The following is an 18,481-nucleotide window of genomic DNA, read 5'->3' as shown; positions in this document are numbered from 1 at the left end:
TTGGGAATCGATGTTAGTATTTTTTTTGTTTCATTTGCAGGATACTAGGAACTAGGTACTAGGAACCTGGAAGAAAACCAATATAATAGAAGTTTAATGGTTAGTGCTTGAAAAGTACAACATTTTCCCTAATGAAGAAAAATTTGCCCTCCTTTTACCTGTGTTTTTCAATCCAAGGCGGTAGTTATATGTCTTTATTGACATGCTCCTGAAGCAAGTAGGAGCAGAAGAAATAAAAATTATTACTGACAGTGAGCAACGATGATTTAACTCTGTGTGGCTTTCTGAATCTCTCTCTTCGCCGGTGTATACGGCAATGAATATACTAGTTTTCCATCCCGATACATATTACAGTGCAAATGACATAAACTCATTCAAACCAACTACATTTAAAAGTCACGTTCAGCATTCCCTTACCGATAAAGAGATTATTTTATTTTATTTTAGTTTGAGCAACACATAAATCCACTGAATTATTTCCGCATCTTCTCCCTCGCCGCAGCAAGTGAGAATGACTGGTCTACAGTCAGTTTGCTTCACGAGCCAACCGACCAATGAGGGACAACGGTCGCAGTTCATTTCTCTTTGCTCTCTGTGCGTGTTTGTTTGTAGTGGTGGTTGGCGTTGGTAACTGATCGTATTTTTCATATTCACCAAAATTCAAGCACTGCCAAAATGAAAAATATCGCAGTTATGAAGGCATAGAAACAAGTTTTTTTTGTAGATGGTTTAAAAACTTTTTCCTCTAAAATCATGGGTAGCTCAATTTCCTTTTATCTCGAAATATTCTTCTCAGCTAGTTCTTTTTGGTAAGTTTTTTAAGGGTTTGATATTATTTTGGGTGGAATAATCAATGTAGTATTGAAAAGCGGAAACCACTAGAGGATTGAATTGATAAAAGGGCTGATATGTTTTCATACGGCTCAAACCCACATCAATATTATCAAGCCTATCTGAAGTTCTTAGCTTTTTTGTGTTTCTCTAATTTCATTTGGTTAACAAATTTCAAGTTTCGATGTTTTTCTTGATTAAAATAAAACAAAACTTTTGATCACATAAATAACACTGGTTTACAAAAACGAAAGTTGTGAACTTCTGTCAACGACACAATGCCGCAGTCTTATGCATATTTATGCGCTGATTTCGAGACCTTGAAGCACATTAAGTAAACCAGTTTTAAGCTTTATCTGAAAATCAAGTTCCACGAATATTTAAAAATTTGGATTTAAAAAAAAAATATCTTGGGTTGTGGTCAACCAAGTGCGTTTTCGATCAATCGATGTCAAGCTATTGGGGAATATACAATCTCCTTAATTTTAGCAAAGTATGACTTTGCAGCCATAGGTAATCTTTGCGCTGATGGTGGGTATTCAGTCATCATCAACATCATCAATTTTCTAGATTTTTTTTTTATTTTTCAAATACAAAAAAAAAAAGAAAATGATAAAATTCTTCAAACTTCATCAGAATTACGTGGATTTTTTTTCGCATTTTTTCCACTCAATTTGTCCATTTTTCAACACTTATTGTGCCTATGGAACATCAGGCATTACGTATGTCTAACATACCATTTCGGTTGGCTATCCGAAAAACAACAACATTCGTGATAAAATTCTTTCTCCACGTACATTTTAAATATGAGATGTTAACGAGTTATAAAACATTTCACCTCAATCGGAGCATTGATTGCTGAAAATGAGATGCATGTCAGCTTTGTATGGGAAATAAAAAAAAATGCCGCTGTACTATAACTATTTTTTCACGTTTTCGAACTCAGGGTATGTCTCTACACTCTACACTACAAATGATCATCAGCTTACCGAGTTCAAAAATGCTGTAAACTAGTGTTATGATGTGTCTATCAATAGTAAGACCATTTACGATTTTGAAATAGATCTTCAAAATGTATATCTCATAAGGCGCAAGCACTATAGTCTTTACTCATCAAAAATGTTCTATGCACTTTACCCAACCGGAATACATTTATGATGTAGTTTGTAAGTGTGCTCGTTGTCCGTAGAAGACATAAGATCGAATCTTGGTCGAAGCATGTTGATCAAAACTTTGATTTGAGAACATTGCATTCGTAAAAAACAAAACATTTTTCCCATGAAGTAAATACTATTCAAGAAAAAAACTAGATTACGTTTAAAAATCCATCACGTCGAGGCTATCAGTTCAAATACAGAGGAACGGTAAACAGATAAATGTTTATTTTGCATTCCACAGCGCTTGATTTGTATTGATCCCGTAATTTTATAGCCACTACAAAAAAAGAGAAACAAGCGAAACCGATCCATTAGAGACCCTCGTTTAACGGTTCATCGGTTTCGCTCTTTAATTATTTCAATTATATCCTAAGGGGGCGGGCGTGAGAATCAGGATATTAAAGTCGTTTTTTTTTCTGCTGAGCTGCTGAAATATGAGCAATTATTATGGGGCTGCAGGAATAACGGGAAAAACACAATATGACAAGCGAAAGCTTTTTGTTGGTTATGGTTGCACAGCTTCTTTTAAGCGGGAAAAATATCGGAATTGGAATAAATATGGCGACTGTGAGGACCAAATATCGTGAACGCTTTACTGCTTCGGTAATGTGTTTGTGTGTGATTCTGAGCTTAAAGCTAGCATTGTTTTTGGACTCTTTTTGGCGCTTCGATTGGCTTTTCCTTTTCGTTTTGCGAATATTAATGATGAGGACTAATTCATTTCCTAATTCTTAAAAAAAACTTTGCTACTTTTCTCCACTGTCTCAATTGATAGCTTATCTAATCGAACTTTTGTGCATGGTGGAAGATGCTCGGGAGCTGCTGTCCATTTGATATTCCTCCATCTGGCAGAATATCACGTACCTGTGCCCGGGGGTCGGATCGGGGGCAAAACGAGATTCGGATTTTCAGAGGATTGGGGGCGTGATTGCGATTGGTTTGCGAAATGTCGAAGATGTCGAATTTTCGGATTGGACGACGACACGACAGACAATGTGGGGTTGTTGGGTGGTGTAAAACGCGGAAATAGAATAAAAAAGATTATCGAACACGAAAGTGAATTAGAAAGGGGGCACGCGACTAGGTGTCTGTCGTGAACTTATGTGGGTATGTGATTGGCAACGTTCTACGTTGGGTCATGTTCTGGACACTTACCTTGCTGGGAGGATGAGGGTTTCAAACTCGGTAGCCAGATGACGCCGGATGATGTTCTTCGATGGTGGAATTCCGAGTGCAGTTGCCATGGTGTCACCGGAGAAGGAAGGTTCCAGTACGACCAATCCGCCGTGAACTCCGCTGTCTGGATGTTGAAGAATATTGAAAGTTTGTTAGTATCTTTTATATGGCATCAAGTAAACTACAAACCTTTCAAGTTGTCAGCATATTCTCCGAGATCTATCGAACGAGCCCAGCGAATGAATCGCTGATTGGTCCACACAATCGGATCGGTGTCTACGTTTTCGGACTGTAACCGTCTCATGGCCAAGGCTTGCCGATCGTACTTCATGATCCGAAGAACATGAATACCTATAACAAAGAGTCATCGACAGGATGTAGGACTACGACCAAGACTACAGTGATCTTCAATGAACATACCATGAACTATGCTGGCCTGATGAAATTTCCTGGTAACCCCTAGATACTTTTCCAGCTCTTTCTTGGACAGTGTATCTAACATGCGAGCGTCCACAAGAGAGTGCATGAACGATTCACCATACTGCGGAAGACCGATATCTGGAAGCCACTCAGAAGCCACCCACCTTAAACAGAAAAATTAAGAACGCAGACGTCAATCTCCACAAACCACTTCTTCCGTCAAACGCAATACTCACGTGTGTCCCAACTGCCCGATTGTCGGATATCGTACAAGTTCCGGTCTACGCTGCTCCTCAATCGCCAGCCGCAGTTTCTTCCGGTGCATCGGATGACTTGTACCCAGCCCACTTTCCAATTCGGCGTCACTCAGCTCTAGCAAAACCTTACCGCTTTTAACGTTCTCCGCGCATCGTGCACTGTACTGAGGCATCCCCAGCGCTACCTCCAACCAGGCCAGCACTTGCGACGCCCTCCAGCGTTCCATGGGCATCGACGAAGCCTCCCGCAGCAGCCGCAACTTCTCCGCGTACCCTTCCTCGGTCAACGGACTCCACTGGAAGTCGGTGGCTTCCGCTTCGACCACCGGGTTGCTCTTGTTGCGATTCCGATTACGGGCAAACACCCTCGATATACTACCCCAGGTGCCACCGCGACCACTTCGACCCGTTAGGCCCATCCCGCCGCCGGATGATGAGGAAGCACCACCACCAGTCTTGCTTGATTGAGATTGCGCTTGCTGTTGCTGTTGTTGCAGTCTTCTGGAAAAGGTTTGGTTCTCGTTCTCCACCGGGGAACCCAGCTGTTCCACGGAACGGAATGAGCTGCGAAAGAGATATTTGGTGAAGATCTGGATGTCCAATGCGTGAGGGGTAGACTTACTTTGAGAGTGCAGTATTATCGACAGATCTTGAGTAGGCTCCGGCGTTCAGCGGAGATAGTGTTGGACTCCGTTCCTTAGGGGTTCCATCTGTGAACAAAACAATTACTATAGTACTGACCTCAATTCATTCTAACCTTCAACTCACATTGATACATATTATGATGACTAGACACTAACGATACGCTATCCGAGTCCACCTGTATACAAGGACCGTTTTCACAGGGCCCATCGCTGAGATTGAGATCACCAGCTGCGCTTTCCCGATCGCTACTACCTGCAATGAGCTCTGGTGAGTGAACACAAACGGTTCGTTAACTACTGTTTTCACTACAACAGATCTACGAATACAGCAACTTACCTCTAACCCCGGAATCAGCACTACACGAACCTCGATCACCGGGAGTACCGCTAATATTGGAGTACCCTCCGGTTGTCGTCTGAGTGTGGGTCATCAACCCGGAGGGAGGAGTCAAGGGAGCTGCCGAAACCAGGCTCTCCTGGTCCGACATACAACCGGATAGTTGTCGTCTAGCTTCCTGTAACTGTTCCTGGGTTCGCTGCAGCTGGATATCCCTGGCATTCAGCTGCGCAGCTAGCGCAATGGATCGCTCGGCCTCGTCTCGAGCGTGCTTCAACAGGGACCACCGCTCACGTTCCCGCTCTGTATTCTGCTTGGCGCTGTTATTCTCCGTTTCCCGTATTCGTTGTTCAAAGTTACGGATAAAATTTCTCAGTTCTTGTTCCTTGTCTTGCAGTGAGGCGCACAATTGCTTCACCTGAATCAGCAGATCACTCTTGTCCGATCGGAGCTTCTTGCGTTCCAATTTGAGACCTATCGAAACAACATCGACACGTTAACCCAAAGTGCAATCTTAACCCAAATCCAATACATACTCTGAATCAGCTCCTTCGATATCCGAAGTTCGTTTTCGAGCTTCTCGACCCGCCCACCGCTGTCGTCGGTTGATTGTGCGTCGAAACTGTTGTTGTCGGACAGCAGATCGATTCCACCGACGGCACCATCCGGGGAGTTTTCCAGGAGCTTTTTCAGCCGGGTGATTTCCGCCGTCAGGCGTTCGTTTTCCATTCGAATTTTGGTTGTTTGGGGAGATTCTGCGGGAATGGATAAGATGAATTTGAAGTGATTTTTGAATCCAAAGTACCGGTACACTAAACCTCCATTAATGAAAGAGAGCAATTTTCACATTCAAAGACAAGAAACGCTTTAAAATGTAGATGTCACTTTTTGTGCTTTGTTTGAGATTTTTCAAGACAAATGTCTGGATTGATTCTTTGAGAAGCTTCTGACGCTTGATAGATTCTTTGAAAACTTTTTGAAAGAATAATGCCAAGATTTCACGCTAATGCCTTGAAACAAATTCTGTGGAATATTTTGTGGTATAATCAATCAATCTACTGAAACGCTTAGCGTGTGTATTGAATTAGTTATCTTCAGCTTTTTTAATAGTAAAGTACACTGCTTGATCAAACAGTATCATTTTTACTTTCAAAACTTTAAATCGTTTGTTTTGATTTTCAAAATTTTGATTCAATTGTGAAATTTCTTCGAAAATTCATTTGATTCATTGGGAAATTGCTACAGTGATAGTTCCTTTGTTCATTCCATTTGTAACTCCTTTGCAATTTATTCATCAACTTCATTTATGGTTTCCTCTGACAATTCTTTTGGGAACTCCTGCAGTAATTCATTTGAAATTCGGCTGTTCCTTTGAAATTTCAATATTTTTTTTCGAGAAATTTGCATATCTTATGGCAGTTCCTAAGAAAACTCCTCCGATATTTGTTTTTTGTGAATTTCAACATTTTCTTTGTGATTTTTTCGCTGATAATATCGGCATTGGGTCTCCAGTTAGCCTAGTAGTTAAGGCTATGGATCGCCAATCCGGAGAAGGCGGGAAAATTCTCTCGACTCCCTGGACATAGTGTATCATTGTACTTGCCTCACAATATACAAATTCATGCAATGGCAGGCAAAAAACCCCTTCAATTAATAACTGTGGAAGCGTTCAAAGAACACTTAGTTGAAGCAAGGCAGGTCAAGTCCCAGTGAGGACGTAGAGCCACAAATAAGAAGAAGAATCGGCATTTCTTATGATATTTTTTTTCGGTAATAATTGGAACATTTTTGGCAATTATATTGGAATTTCTTAAAATTAAGGGACCATATAGCCGACACGATAAGCATATGGGTATTCAATAAGTATTTTGCCTGCCGTGTGCTGCATAGTTGTCCTATGTTCCAAAACAGCAAAATAAAAAAAAACGCAATTAAAGTTGCAACGTTTTTTTCCTTCTTTACGGGCAAGCCTTTAAAAATAAATATGGTATGAAGTATGAAAAAAAGATCTTATAAATATTCAATTTACTCTAACTATAAATCCTACAATAGCGCTAGTTATATAATAGCGGTTTTCGGGCTTTTCCCGGCATAAGCTGTCCCATATTGAATTTCACGGATGTTATTAGGACTCCCAGGTAATTCACAGGATGCACTCAGAGCTTCTCGGCATTCCCTGACAATTTTCGTAAAGTGATGTTGGGATTTCTTGAAAGTATTTTTAAAATAAGAGTGAAACGTGACATTTCATAAGCTTGCTAAAATGTTTTTGAAAATCCATATGGCAATGTTTGGAATAGTCTCGACGAATAGATATTGAAATATAATGTCCGACACAATTTTGAAAACCAAGATGGATGCTTCCTGTTTTTGAACATTCATAAAACCGCACGTAATACATATTGATATCATCGGGAGGGGCGTGACAAATATGTACATGTTGAAAATCGATATCCGGCACCATTTTGGAATCTGGTTTTCGAGATTCCTTGGAAAATCACGCATTTTAGGTATATTATATGGTCAACGCCATTTTCAAATCCATGTAAAATAAGAACACACACGAACTCATTTTTTTTTCAAAACTCATGAACTTTTGAAATTGTAACCAACCAATTCAATTGGTAGCTCACTTCTTACATTTTCACTCCTAAATGCTCCACACATATAGCTTTTATTTTTTCATCTCTCATTCCTCATTCCATTTTCCCACAGATTGAAAACAATCACTCTTCCTTTTCCAACATACACTCTTACTTACTCTTCACTCACTCCTCACTCCTCACTTTTCACTACTCATTCTCTACAGCTAACTTACAATTCTAAAGTGCAAGGAGTGAGGAGTGAGAAGTCAGTAGTAAACAGTGGAGAGTGAGGAATAAGAAGTTAGTAGCGAGGAGTGAGCATTTAGGAGTAAGCAGCGATTAACGATCACTGAGGAGTGTGGAGCAGTTAATAGGTGAGGTCTCTTCACTAATATATTCTCATTTATCGCGTTTAATTTTTCACTGCTTACTCCTTACTACCCATTTGTTACTGCTCCACATTCCTCAGAACATCTTGTAGACTCCTCACTAATCTCTTCGCACTCCTCGCTTATTACTTTTCACTGCTTAATCCTCACTATTCACTTCTAACTGCTCCTAACTCTTCAGTGCTCGTTAATCACAGCTTACTCCTCTTTGATCAGTACATCGCTAATCACTTCTAATTTATGATTCTATGTCTCTGTCTACCCTCTTGATTGCTCTACACTTCTTGCTCTCCACTTCCTCATCACTCTCCACTCGTTATTACTCACTCTTCATTACTTATTCTTCATTCTTCACTTTTCGCTTCTCACTATTTCATTGCGAATTACTTACAGTTCACCTCTCACTCTTCACTTCTATGTTCTCTCATCATACTCCTCGTTTCTTACTCATTGCTGCTCATTCGTCACTGTTCACTTCTCGCTCATCTTTGCTCACTCCTCATTTTGTACTGCCCACTTTTCTCTCAATTCTCACTAATCACTTATCACTGCTTCACACTCTTGTCTTCTCAGTATTCACTATCCCCAGCCCACCTCTCGAAAATCACTACTCACTCCAAGATTGTTAAGATTTAGAACTTTCGATGATTCTTCCTTGATTTTCTTCCGGGATTTCTACTGGGACTTCTACCGCAATGTCTGCTTGAACTTTTTTCGTCGTTTCTCACCGAACTATTTCAGTTAGCTCTTCTTTTAAATTAGTGAATTATGGATGTTCGAGGGTTCGACTGTTTGGGAATACCGATTGGTGGGAGTTCGGCTTTGCAGTCTAAAGTTCTCTAGAACGACCGTTTAGGACTCGTCTCTACGTTTCGGCAATTGTTAGTGAATTATTTTTTTCCTCTTAAGGCTTGCCATAGTTGTTTTCGTGGCTGTCCCCTTTTTTAGTTTTTTTATGTGTACTTCAACTTGCAGCTAACTCAACACTGACTTTCTCCAGTTGTCCCAAGGTCTTAACGTGTTTGCTCCTAAATAGTTCCTTTCGAGCTTTTTTTGGTGTTATTTTGGGATTTCTGATAGATGTTCCTGGATTTTTTTTTACCAAAGTTCCTCTCAGGAGTTCTGTAGGAGTTTTTCAAGGGGCCTCTGTTGTAGTACCTCTCGAGATTTCTTCCAGAGATTATCCCGATATACTTTCAGAGCTTCATGCTGGATTCCTACTGGATATCCTTCAAGAACTTTTCCAAAGCTTCTTCCGGATTTTATCTAACTGGTTTTCTGGGAAAGCTTTTCAAAACTTTCGCTCGGGATTTTTACAGAAGTTCTTCCAGAGATTTCTTCCAGAATTTTCCGATATTTATCTTGGTATGCTTCGCTGCTGTTGTTCCATCCGGTATTTTTCTTACTATGTGTTCAGGGGTCCATCTTGAATTTCTTGTACTTTTCCTCCTGGGATTACTTCCAGGACTTTTTCCGTGATGTATCAGTTTTTCTCATAATTTCTTCCAAAGCCACAAGATTTCTCCATTAAGCCTTTGCGCAGTCTCTCGCAAGCCGGAATCATTCCTGAATTTTATCTCGGGTAGATCACTGCACAAAATTCGATAAAAAAAAAACACGAGGGAATGCTACGGAGAAAATCTTAAGAGCTATCCCAGGATAAATTTAACTCTGAGAGACATACTAGGACCAAAAACGGAAGGAGTATCCTGAGAGATGTTCCCGAAGAAACTCCAAGAGAAATCTCGGCTGAAACTTCAAAGTAAGTCCCACGAGAAATATCCTACCTGACTCCTATAGAAAACCAGGCATAAACTCTAGGAGAAACCAGGGTAAACTCACAGAAATTACTTAAAGAATTTACAGGAGGAACATCCGCAAAAATCCCCGGAGGAACTCTTGCAGAAAATTCGTGAATGAGTCCCGAAGAAATCCTTACACAAGCTTTAGTAGAAATCTCAGAAATATTTGTTTTGCAAATCTGGGAAAAATCACAGGAAGATCTCCTGGGAAAGTCCCAAGAGGCATATTGGAAGGAATCGAGGAGAATCTTCTGAAAGATATTAGAAGTTTTATTTTTGTGTTGAATATACTTTTTTAGCTTGTAAACTTTCCTCAGCTACCTCATTGTGATGGCCTACTTTCAGGTCATTTCGGGCAAAAATCAACTAACATATATAAGAATTGTTCCCTAACAGAGACATCAAAATGTAAAGGTCTCGTATTGACACCAGAATCATAGTCTAGAAATTCCTAGATAAAAGTCAAGCTATGAACGTGATTGACTAATGGACCAATAATTATGAAACCTCGTCATCCTGTTATCGCAAATTGCTATCCACTTGGCTGCCCTTGGACGCATAAATGTTACATCCCGAGCAGAGGTCAAGTACTGACGATCAAAATATGATATTGGTTTGTTTGAGATAAGAGGTAAAAGTACTGAAAATAATAGCAAAAATTTGTTCTTGAACCATTAGCAAAATTTGATATATGAAGATCAATGAAATAGCTCACTGCTATTGGTTAGATCTTACCAAGAGCTTAATGTGCTATGATGATGATGTTCCAGGAGTAAAATTGAGATATTATTTTCAGTACTTTTACCTCTTATCTCAAACAAACAAATATCACTTTTTGATGTCCGTATCAAAATATGCCATTATTGAGCTATTTTTCTCTGCTCGGGATGATACAATAAAAAAAAACCCGAGAAAAACATCTTTCAAGTTTCAAAATAAACTTTGACTATTGTCGCATTTGATTGACTTCAACGCAATTCAACTATCAAAACATGTATAAATCCAGATGTTGACAAACATTTTCAAAAATACTTTTCAAAATATGACTTTTGTCATAAAAACCTCAAAAATGTCGAAATGTAACATGTGACATTTATGCGTCCGACGGCAGTTGGGTAATAGGGCAAAATATATGTTTTGAGTTGTATATGTCCATATGTGTTGTCTTAGTTTATTACGCATTTGTAGTGCTTCACTATCAAGTGTTATACATATTTAATATGAGTTTCTTTTCTTTTTCTTCTTTGTGACTCTACGTTCCCACGGGAACTTGGCCTGCTTCCCTTCAACTTAGTGTTCTTTGAGCACTTCCACAGTTATTAATTGATGGGCTTTGTTGCCTGCCATTGCATGCATTTGTATATTGTGAGGCAAGTACAATGATACACTGTGCCCAGGTTGTCGAGAGAATTTCTTGGACCGGAACGGGAATCGACCCTGACGTCTCCTGATTGGCGATGCATAGCCTAAACCACTAGGCCAACTGGAGACCCCTAATATGAGTTTGTAGTGCTATATTTTATTTGTCGTAGTGAAGAATCTTGTGGCGAAGTTTAGGAGACATTTCTTGACAAAATATGCGGACACTTTTGGAGATCTCCTGCTAAATCCTGAAAGAAAATAAATCTGGAATGAAATTATGTAGGTTCTTCGTGATCCAGGAGAATATGGTCAGAATTCAAAATACTTGGAAACATGCAAGTTGGAATCCGGTAGAATCTCAAAGAGGATTTCAAAAAAGAAAACTGACGTGAAAAGAATACGGAAAATCTTGTGAGAAATCCTGAGAGGCACTCCAAGAGGTATGTCTGAAGAAGTTCCAGAAATTTTTTTTGGAAACATCTTTGTAGCGAAATTCCTAGACCAAGATGGATTTTAACTTTCAGATTCATCCGCGCCTTTCAGCATAATCATGCTGAGGGTTACGGGTTCGATACCCGGTCGGTTCAGGAACTTTTCGGAATAAAAATTTCCTTGACTTTTTCGAGCATAAAATATCTCCGAGCCTTCCACACGATATACACACGCAAAATAGTAATTGGCAGAGGAAACTCACAAATAATAATTGTAGAAGAGCTGGAAGCAGGCTTTGTCCCAGGGGCGGATGTTATGCTAAGAAGAAAATGAAGATTCATCAACGTCCACATGGAATTTGCAGCATCTTTCGGAAACGTCAGCTTGTCAGAAATGACTGCTAGATCTAGGAGCAGATATTCTGTCAGTAATCACTCCTCACTGCTTCACTCTTCACTATTTATTTACTTCTCATTTATCACAAAGTCAAAATTTCTCAATGTTCCCTTCTAGTTCCTCACTGCCCCACACTCTTCACTAGGGTGGCCCACACCTATATGAAAAACAAAAATTTCGAAAAATACCAAGTCTTACCTCCTGAATCAGTTGTTTTGGACTTCCAGAAGCTACGTTTTAAATTTGAGCAAAATCGGTTGAGCCTAAGGGGGCGCTCAAAACGCTTGAAGTTTGTATGGGAAAACTTGGCCAAATGTATGCAGAAATTTTAGGTTTTCGAATTTTGCTGCGAGGTGGCGCTGTAAGCGTTCAATAATCAAACCCTTTGGTGTTATTGTAGGTGACTATATGCCAAAGAACTTTGTCGAAGATCGCGAAGTGATCCGACGGCTGTGAAAAAAGTTATACCCTAGGCAAAGTGAGGCAAAGTATTGAGATTTCATTATTGATATTATTCCTTTATATGTATTGGAAAAATAATAATAAAGTTTATCCTCACTTTTCCTAGGGTATAACTTTTTTCACAGACGTTGGATCACTTTGCGGTCTTCAACAAAGTTGTTTGGCATATAGTCACCTACAATAATACCAAAGGGTTTGATTATTGAACGCTTACAGCGCCACCTAGCGGCAAAATTCGAAAACTTTAAATTTCTGCATACATTTGGCCAAGTTTTCCCATACAAACTTCAAGCGTTTTGAGCACCCTCTTAGGCTCAACCGATTTTGCTCAAATTTTGAATGTAGCTTCTGGGAGTCCAAAACAACTGATTGAGGAGGTAAGACTTGGCATTTTTCGAATTTTTTGTTTTTCATATAAGTGTGGGCCACCTTCACTAGTTATTCTTCAAAGATTACCCAACTTTTCACTCGTCATTGCTCATTCCACATTCTATACTGCTAACTCCTCACTTTTATTTACTCACTCCCAACTCCTAATCGCTCACTTCTTACTTCTTATCATATCTATATATATATAAATGAGTTTGAAGTCCCTTTGAGGCAACAAAACTCACGAACGGATGAACCGATCCGGATGACCCTTGCATGGTTCGATTCGTATTCATGGTGGCTGTGTTTATATATAAAAAAGTTACGAAAACCTACTGAAAAAGTAAGAAAATTGAAATAGTGCTTATTTTTGATGAGCTGGGAAGAAAATCAACACGATCGAAATGAAACCAATCTAGTGCGGTGCAACAATGGTCTCAACAGTTGTCAAACCACGACTTGGCAAGACGAAGTTTGCCGGGTCAGCTAGTATATAATAGATTTATATGCGTGTAAATAGTGCTTTTTGCTGAAAACAGAACAAGGGCTATTTTTGCTGGAAAATAGTTCATGAAACAAATTGAATATTGAAGTAACACATAACCATTTTTTTCTCACATACCTTTTGAAAAGGGCGTATGAAACATATTTTTATTCTTTTTTTCAAAATTAACTCAAAAACGGTTTGTCGGATTGAAATGATGTCTTAGAAGATATTTCAGGATATTTGAAGGAGTTTTACAAAAATATACTGAGATGAAAACTCATTGAGAATCTATGGAATATGTCATATACATAATTTAAGTTAGTTTTATCCTTCGAATACACTAGTTTACAAAATAAAACGAAAGTCGTGAACTTCTGTCAACGACCAACATTTTTGAAGCACAATTTAGCGCTGATTTTGAAACCAACCTTCAAAAAATTTTAAGTAGAACAGTTTTCGAGTTTTACAATTTTTCAAAATATGTAATTTACTTTTTTTTTTTTTGGAGGTAGCTATCGACTGAGGAATCTGGAAACCTGGGACGATTTTCGGCTTGGCAGTCGCAATTGCAATCAAACGATCAGATATTCTCCTTCATCCGACGTTTCGATGTTTATTACATCTTCTTCAGGGAATTAGAAGTGTTAATCGCTTTCGTTTTGAAAAGCTTTGTGAAAGCATAATCCGTCTAAAACGTTTTTTAAAATATCTTGCGTTTTGTTCAACCAATTTTAAATCTTTCTCCTAAATTAAAAGCTGAATACAATACCATTCGATCATCTGAATGCAGGTTTTGCGTCAGATTGATGAAATTTAAGATATTGGCGTGTTTTAGGGACGATCTCCTTAAATTTTAGCAAAATTCCAATAATTTTTTGAAGAAATGTATTTTTTTTCAATAAGAAAAAAAAAAACAATTTAAAAATTCTTTCTCGACGTTTATTTGACATATCATATGTAGGCGAGTTACAGTAAAAATTTCAGCTCAATCGGAGCATTAATTACGGAGAATGAGATGTTTGAAGTGAGCGACTTTGTTTAAAAATATAACAAACATCGATTTCAAATCATCAACCTTGTATGGAAAGTCGAAAAAATTCCGCTCTACTGTATTTTTTTTCCTTCGCGTTTTCGAATTCATTGCATGATTCTACACCAAAAATGATCATCAGCTTACCGAGTTCAAAAATGCTGTAATATAGTGGTATTATACATTTTCTGACTTCTAGGCTCAAAATTAGCCAAAGAGAACAGGATGACCAAATACTTCAATCTATTTTTTTTTTCGAAATGAAGGAAACCTTTTTTTGAGTTTTTGATACCAAAAATAGAATTCACGAACAATTTCCAATAAAAACCGTATATAACTTAAAGCGGATAAAAAGGAAAAAAATATATATGGGAACTGGTAAAATGTTATTCATTCCAAGAGTTGTTTTGGAAATAGATGAAAAATTAAATTAAATGAAAAATAGTTAGAAGCATTTGACCAGCCAATTATTAAGACAAGAATCTCTGACTCTAATAGTCCATCAAATATCCTTTAATATCTTCAAAGATATAATTTCAATCCAACAAACCGTTATGCTAGGTATATAGAAAACCAAACCCTGACAATTTCAGCACAATAGAGAAATACCCTACATGAAAAATGTTCAAACCGACATTCCACGGTACGAAATTCAAACAGGGTTTATGGCCAATTCTTGACAATGAAGCGCTTAGAATATGACGAATTGGTTCTCAAAATGTAGTTTATTCGAATTCATTTAATGCTCCCATTTCACTGAAATATCCAACAACATTCATATCGGCAAAAGGTTATTGCAACCATAGCAAATTGCAAATGCTCCATAGAAATTAAAACGCGCTCCATAAAAAATGAATAAATTTACCATAAAAATGTGCAATAATGCCATAAATAATAGAAAACGTTCCATACTTTATAAAAAAATGTACCAGTAAAACATGAAATTTTCTCACTGAAAATAAAATCTTGCACCAATAAATGATACCGATATGCTGCATAATAAAATGCAAATGCTCCATAATAATTTAGAAATGTTCCATAAAAAAATTGTACCCATAGAAAATAAAATATGTTCAATAAAAAATAATAAATTGCACCATAAAAAAATGCATAATAGAAAATGGACAAATTCTCCATAAAATTATCAAACTGCACCATAAAAAATATGAATTGCTCCATAAAGTATTGAAAAGTCTCTATTACTTTGAACTTCTGCAAAACTGAGTAGTGCAATGTGAAGTAGTGTTGACTAACCCAATATGAATTATAACAATATGGACACTATGAACAATTTTAATTTTTTTATTGTGCAAGTCATATTTTATATTGTGCAGTTTGAAAATATTTATGGAGCGTTTATTTCTTTTCTATTGTGCAATTTTAATTTTTTTTGTGGTGCAATTTGATTTTTCTATGGAGCAATATTCAATTTTCTATGGGTACAATTTTCATTTTTTATGGAGCATTTCTAATTCATTATGGAGCATTTGAATTTTATTATGGTGCATTTCTGATTTATTTATGGATGCAAAGTTGCAATTCTAATGAGAAAATTTTATGTTTTATCGGTATGTTTTCTATAAAGTATGGAACGTTTTCAATTGTTTAGGAGTAACATTGCACATTTTCATGGAACATGTCGGCACCAACATTTCAAAAGGGCGTAACTGCTTTTGGAACCAATGCCTTCTCACAGAGCTGTGGGTCGTATTTCATTCATCTCACGCAGTTCACATCCATTAATCGAAAGAGGAGGATTTTATCTTTCTATTTGTGCTAGTGGATTGCTCGAGAGGGATGGGATACGCTCCACAGCTTTGTGAAAAGGCATTGGTTGTAAATGCAGTTACGCCCTTTTGAAATGTTGGTGCCGATGTGTTCATTCTTTATGGAGCGAATTTTGTTTTTTTTTATGGAGTGTTTCTAGCTTCTTATGGGTGCAATGAGTGTAGAATTAGCTTCTAAGTTAAAATACACATAAATAAAAACTAAAAAAAAAAAAAAAAATGGGTGCAATAAATAGGCTGCCCATTCATACCCACTCACCTAGATCTGTCACACCATTCTTGAACAGGTTATCGCCACCCGAATTATCACCGGACTGCTCTTTGCTCCCGCCGGTACTGCTCTTCTCGCTCTGCGTCGGCGATATCTGCTGCTGTTGACCGGAGTTCAATTTGTTTGCAATTTGACCAGCTATGCCTCCACTGCTCGCATCACCCGCCGACCCCGGCGGGCTTGCTCCACTACCGGACGAACCACCTCGTACTAGCTCAGCGGCACCGGCCGGACCATTGTCACTACCTGGACCGCCACCAGCACCACCACCGCTGCTGATGCTGCTTCCGGATCCCGAGTTGGGACCCCCGGTTGTGCTGGTCGAATTCGATTCCATGCTGCTGTTGTGACTGCTGCCATTGTTGTTGCTGCTGCTGCTGACGATGTTACTGTTGGCAAACGACGAGGCTGGTGCCGACGTGGGTGTTCCAGATGATTCGAATGGTTTCGTTAATGGCTTTGCATTGTCCAGCGACAGGATAGGCCGGAACGGTCGGGCACCGGTGGCCGGAGCCGTTGTCTTATCGGTTGTATCCAACGAACGGGTTTTCTGAAAGAGACACCAAGAATGATAGCGAAATATGAACAATCTTGTGGGTATGGGTGGAGGCGCATGGGGTCAGGGGGTCACACCTGCCGGTGTGATATGTTGCAAGAGAGATGGTATTTGGGAATTTTCTATAGGTGGGGAACCCATTCAAGCATTTTGTAAGCGATGACCGCAAACAATTCGGACACGTCCGAGCAGTTTCACAATTGTCTACACCTGAAACCACACGTTTCATTGTAACTAATGCCGTATAAACTCACCATGCACCCGGATTTTCAGCAGAAAGGATCCGATTCGAAATTCATAAACACTGTACCGCACAGGTGGGAAACTTCCTGCATCCATGCGGCAGCAATGAAACTAGGTCATCTGCAACATTGATTGGCTCCTCTGCGGCCAGCTACAAGTTTCCGCATTGTGATGTTAGTCCTTTTCCCCAAATGGCCAGGCTCTACCCATTCCCCAATCAAACAAACAAATGCGCAATCCTTGTGCTTTTAAACGATGTTCACAATTCACAAGCATGCTTCTATGCGTCTCACCCAAACACCTGCCGGCAGCGGCGGAGCGACCAGCTTCTAGATACCCATCGTTTCTGGCTCCAATAATGATGGTCGATTATCGCAATAATGGGTTCGTTCGTTTTCTCTTTTGCCATTCATTGTTGGCGCACTCGTAGGTTAGGTAGGTACTTATAGCCACCCCTAAAACTTGTGCTTTCCGGTTCACTCGAATTTGACCATAATTTAGCGAGTCAACTTCCCGGTACCGACCGGCAACTAATTAATGCTAATTAGGCTCCATTTGGTTCGCAATTAATACCGACTTTTGTGTAGATTGTTAACTATTTGCTAAGAAGGCCATTGCACGACTAATTTGGTTTTACTATAATCTGAATGTGAAATGGTATAATTTATATTATTTCCCAACTCGACTAGAAAATTGTCACAAAATAATAACATAATTATAACAAATCTTGATATAACTCATTGTGACATAATCATTTTTAACATCCTTGGTGTTTTCTAAATATGTAATATAATTTAGTTTCGAATTTTCTACACTTAGAACATAACGTTACAAAATTGTATCAAATTTATATAGGGCACTGCATGAAATTATCTCCTACTCTTTCACTCTTACAGAAATTGTATAAACAACAAGGCCAAGAAACGTCAAAATCCCATACAAAATCAAAACAATGCAGTGCCCTATAGAACTAGCTGTCCCGGCAGACGATGTACTGCCATTTTGGTTGTGGTTGTTTGACAGCTGTTGTGGGTTCATTTTGGCACCGCACTCTAGATTGGCTTCATTTCGATCTTGTTGATTTTCTTTTCCAGTTCATGCAAATTGCGATAGTTCCATAATTTTTCTACATTTTAGTTGATTTTCGTAACGTTTTGTACATATAAACACAGCCACCACGAATACGAACCGAACCGTGCAAGAGTCATCCTGATCGGTTCAGCCGTTCTTGAGTTTTGTTGCCTCAAAGGGACTTCAAACTCATTTTTATGTATATAGACTAGCTGTCCCGGCAAACTTTGTCTTGCCGTCTTGTAGTGGTTTGACAACTCCTCCTCTCCTCCTCTCCTCTTCTTGGCGTAACGTCCTCACTGGGACAAAGCCTGCTTCTCAGCTTAGTGTTCAATGAGCACTTCCACTGTTTTTAACTGAGAGCTTCCTCTGCCAATGACCATTTTGCATGTGTATATCGTGTGGCAGGCACGAAGA

The 18,481-nt window shown here is 38.9% G+C and overlaps 1 protein-coding gene across 8 annotated transcripts in view; it reads right to left on the bottom strand.

Moving 5' to 3' along the window:
- The window catches only part of LOC109418028 (kazrin), a 364,304-nt gene that overhangs the window by 130,619 nt on the left and 215,204 nt on the right, over positions 1-18,481 (bottom strand). For 5 of the 8 annotated variants that reach the window (XM_029870756.2, XM_029870759.2, XM_062854088.1 and 2 more), the window contains exons 5-13: positions 16,183-16,744; positions 5,359-5,577; positions 4,823-5,296; positions 4,610-4,750; positions 4,464-4,551; positions 3,821-4,405; positions 3,585-3,748; positions 3,354-3,515; positions 3,144-3,288 (exon numbers count right to left, since the gene is read on the bottom strand). In XM_029870756.2, coding sequence (XP_029726616.1) covers positions 3,144-3,288; positions 3,354-3,515; positions 3,585-3,748; positions 3,821-4,405; positions 4,464-4,551; positions 4,610-4,750; positions 4,823-5,296; positions 5,359-5,577; positions 16,183-16,744 — 2,540 coding nt within the window. Of the gene's footprint in view, positions 1-2,008; positions 2,853-3,143; positions 3,289-3,353; positions 3,516-3,584; positions 3,749-3,820; positions 4,406-4,463; positions 4,552-4,609; positions 4,751-4,822; positions 5,297-5,358; positions 5,578-16,182; positions 16,745-18,481 lie in introns of those variants that run through there. The other 3 variants (XM_029870761.2, XM_029870760.2, XM_029870758.2) reach the window with 3 other exon arrangements.

Source organism: Aedes albopictus, chromosome 2, assembly GCF_035046485.1.
Source record: "Aedes albopictus strain Foshan chromosome 2, AalbF5, whole genome shotgun sequence".
Taxonomy (NCBI): Eukaryota; Metazoa; Arthropoda; class Insecta; order Diptera; family Culicidae; genus Aedes; species Aedes albopictus.
Note: the sequence above shows the minus strand (reverse complement) of the source record. Positions and strands in the feature narration are given on the sequence as shown.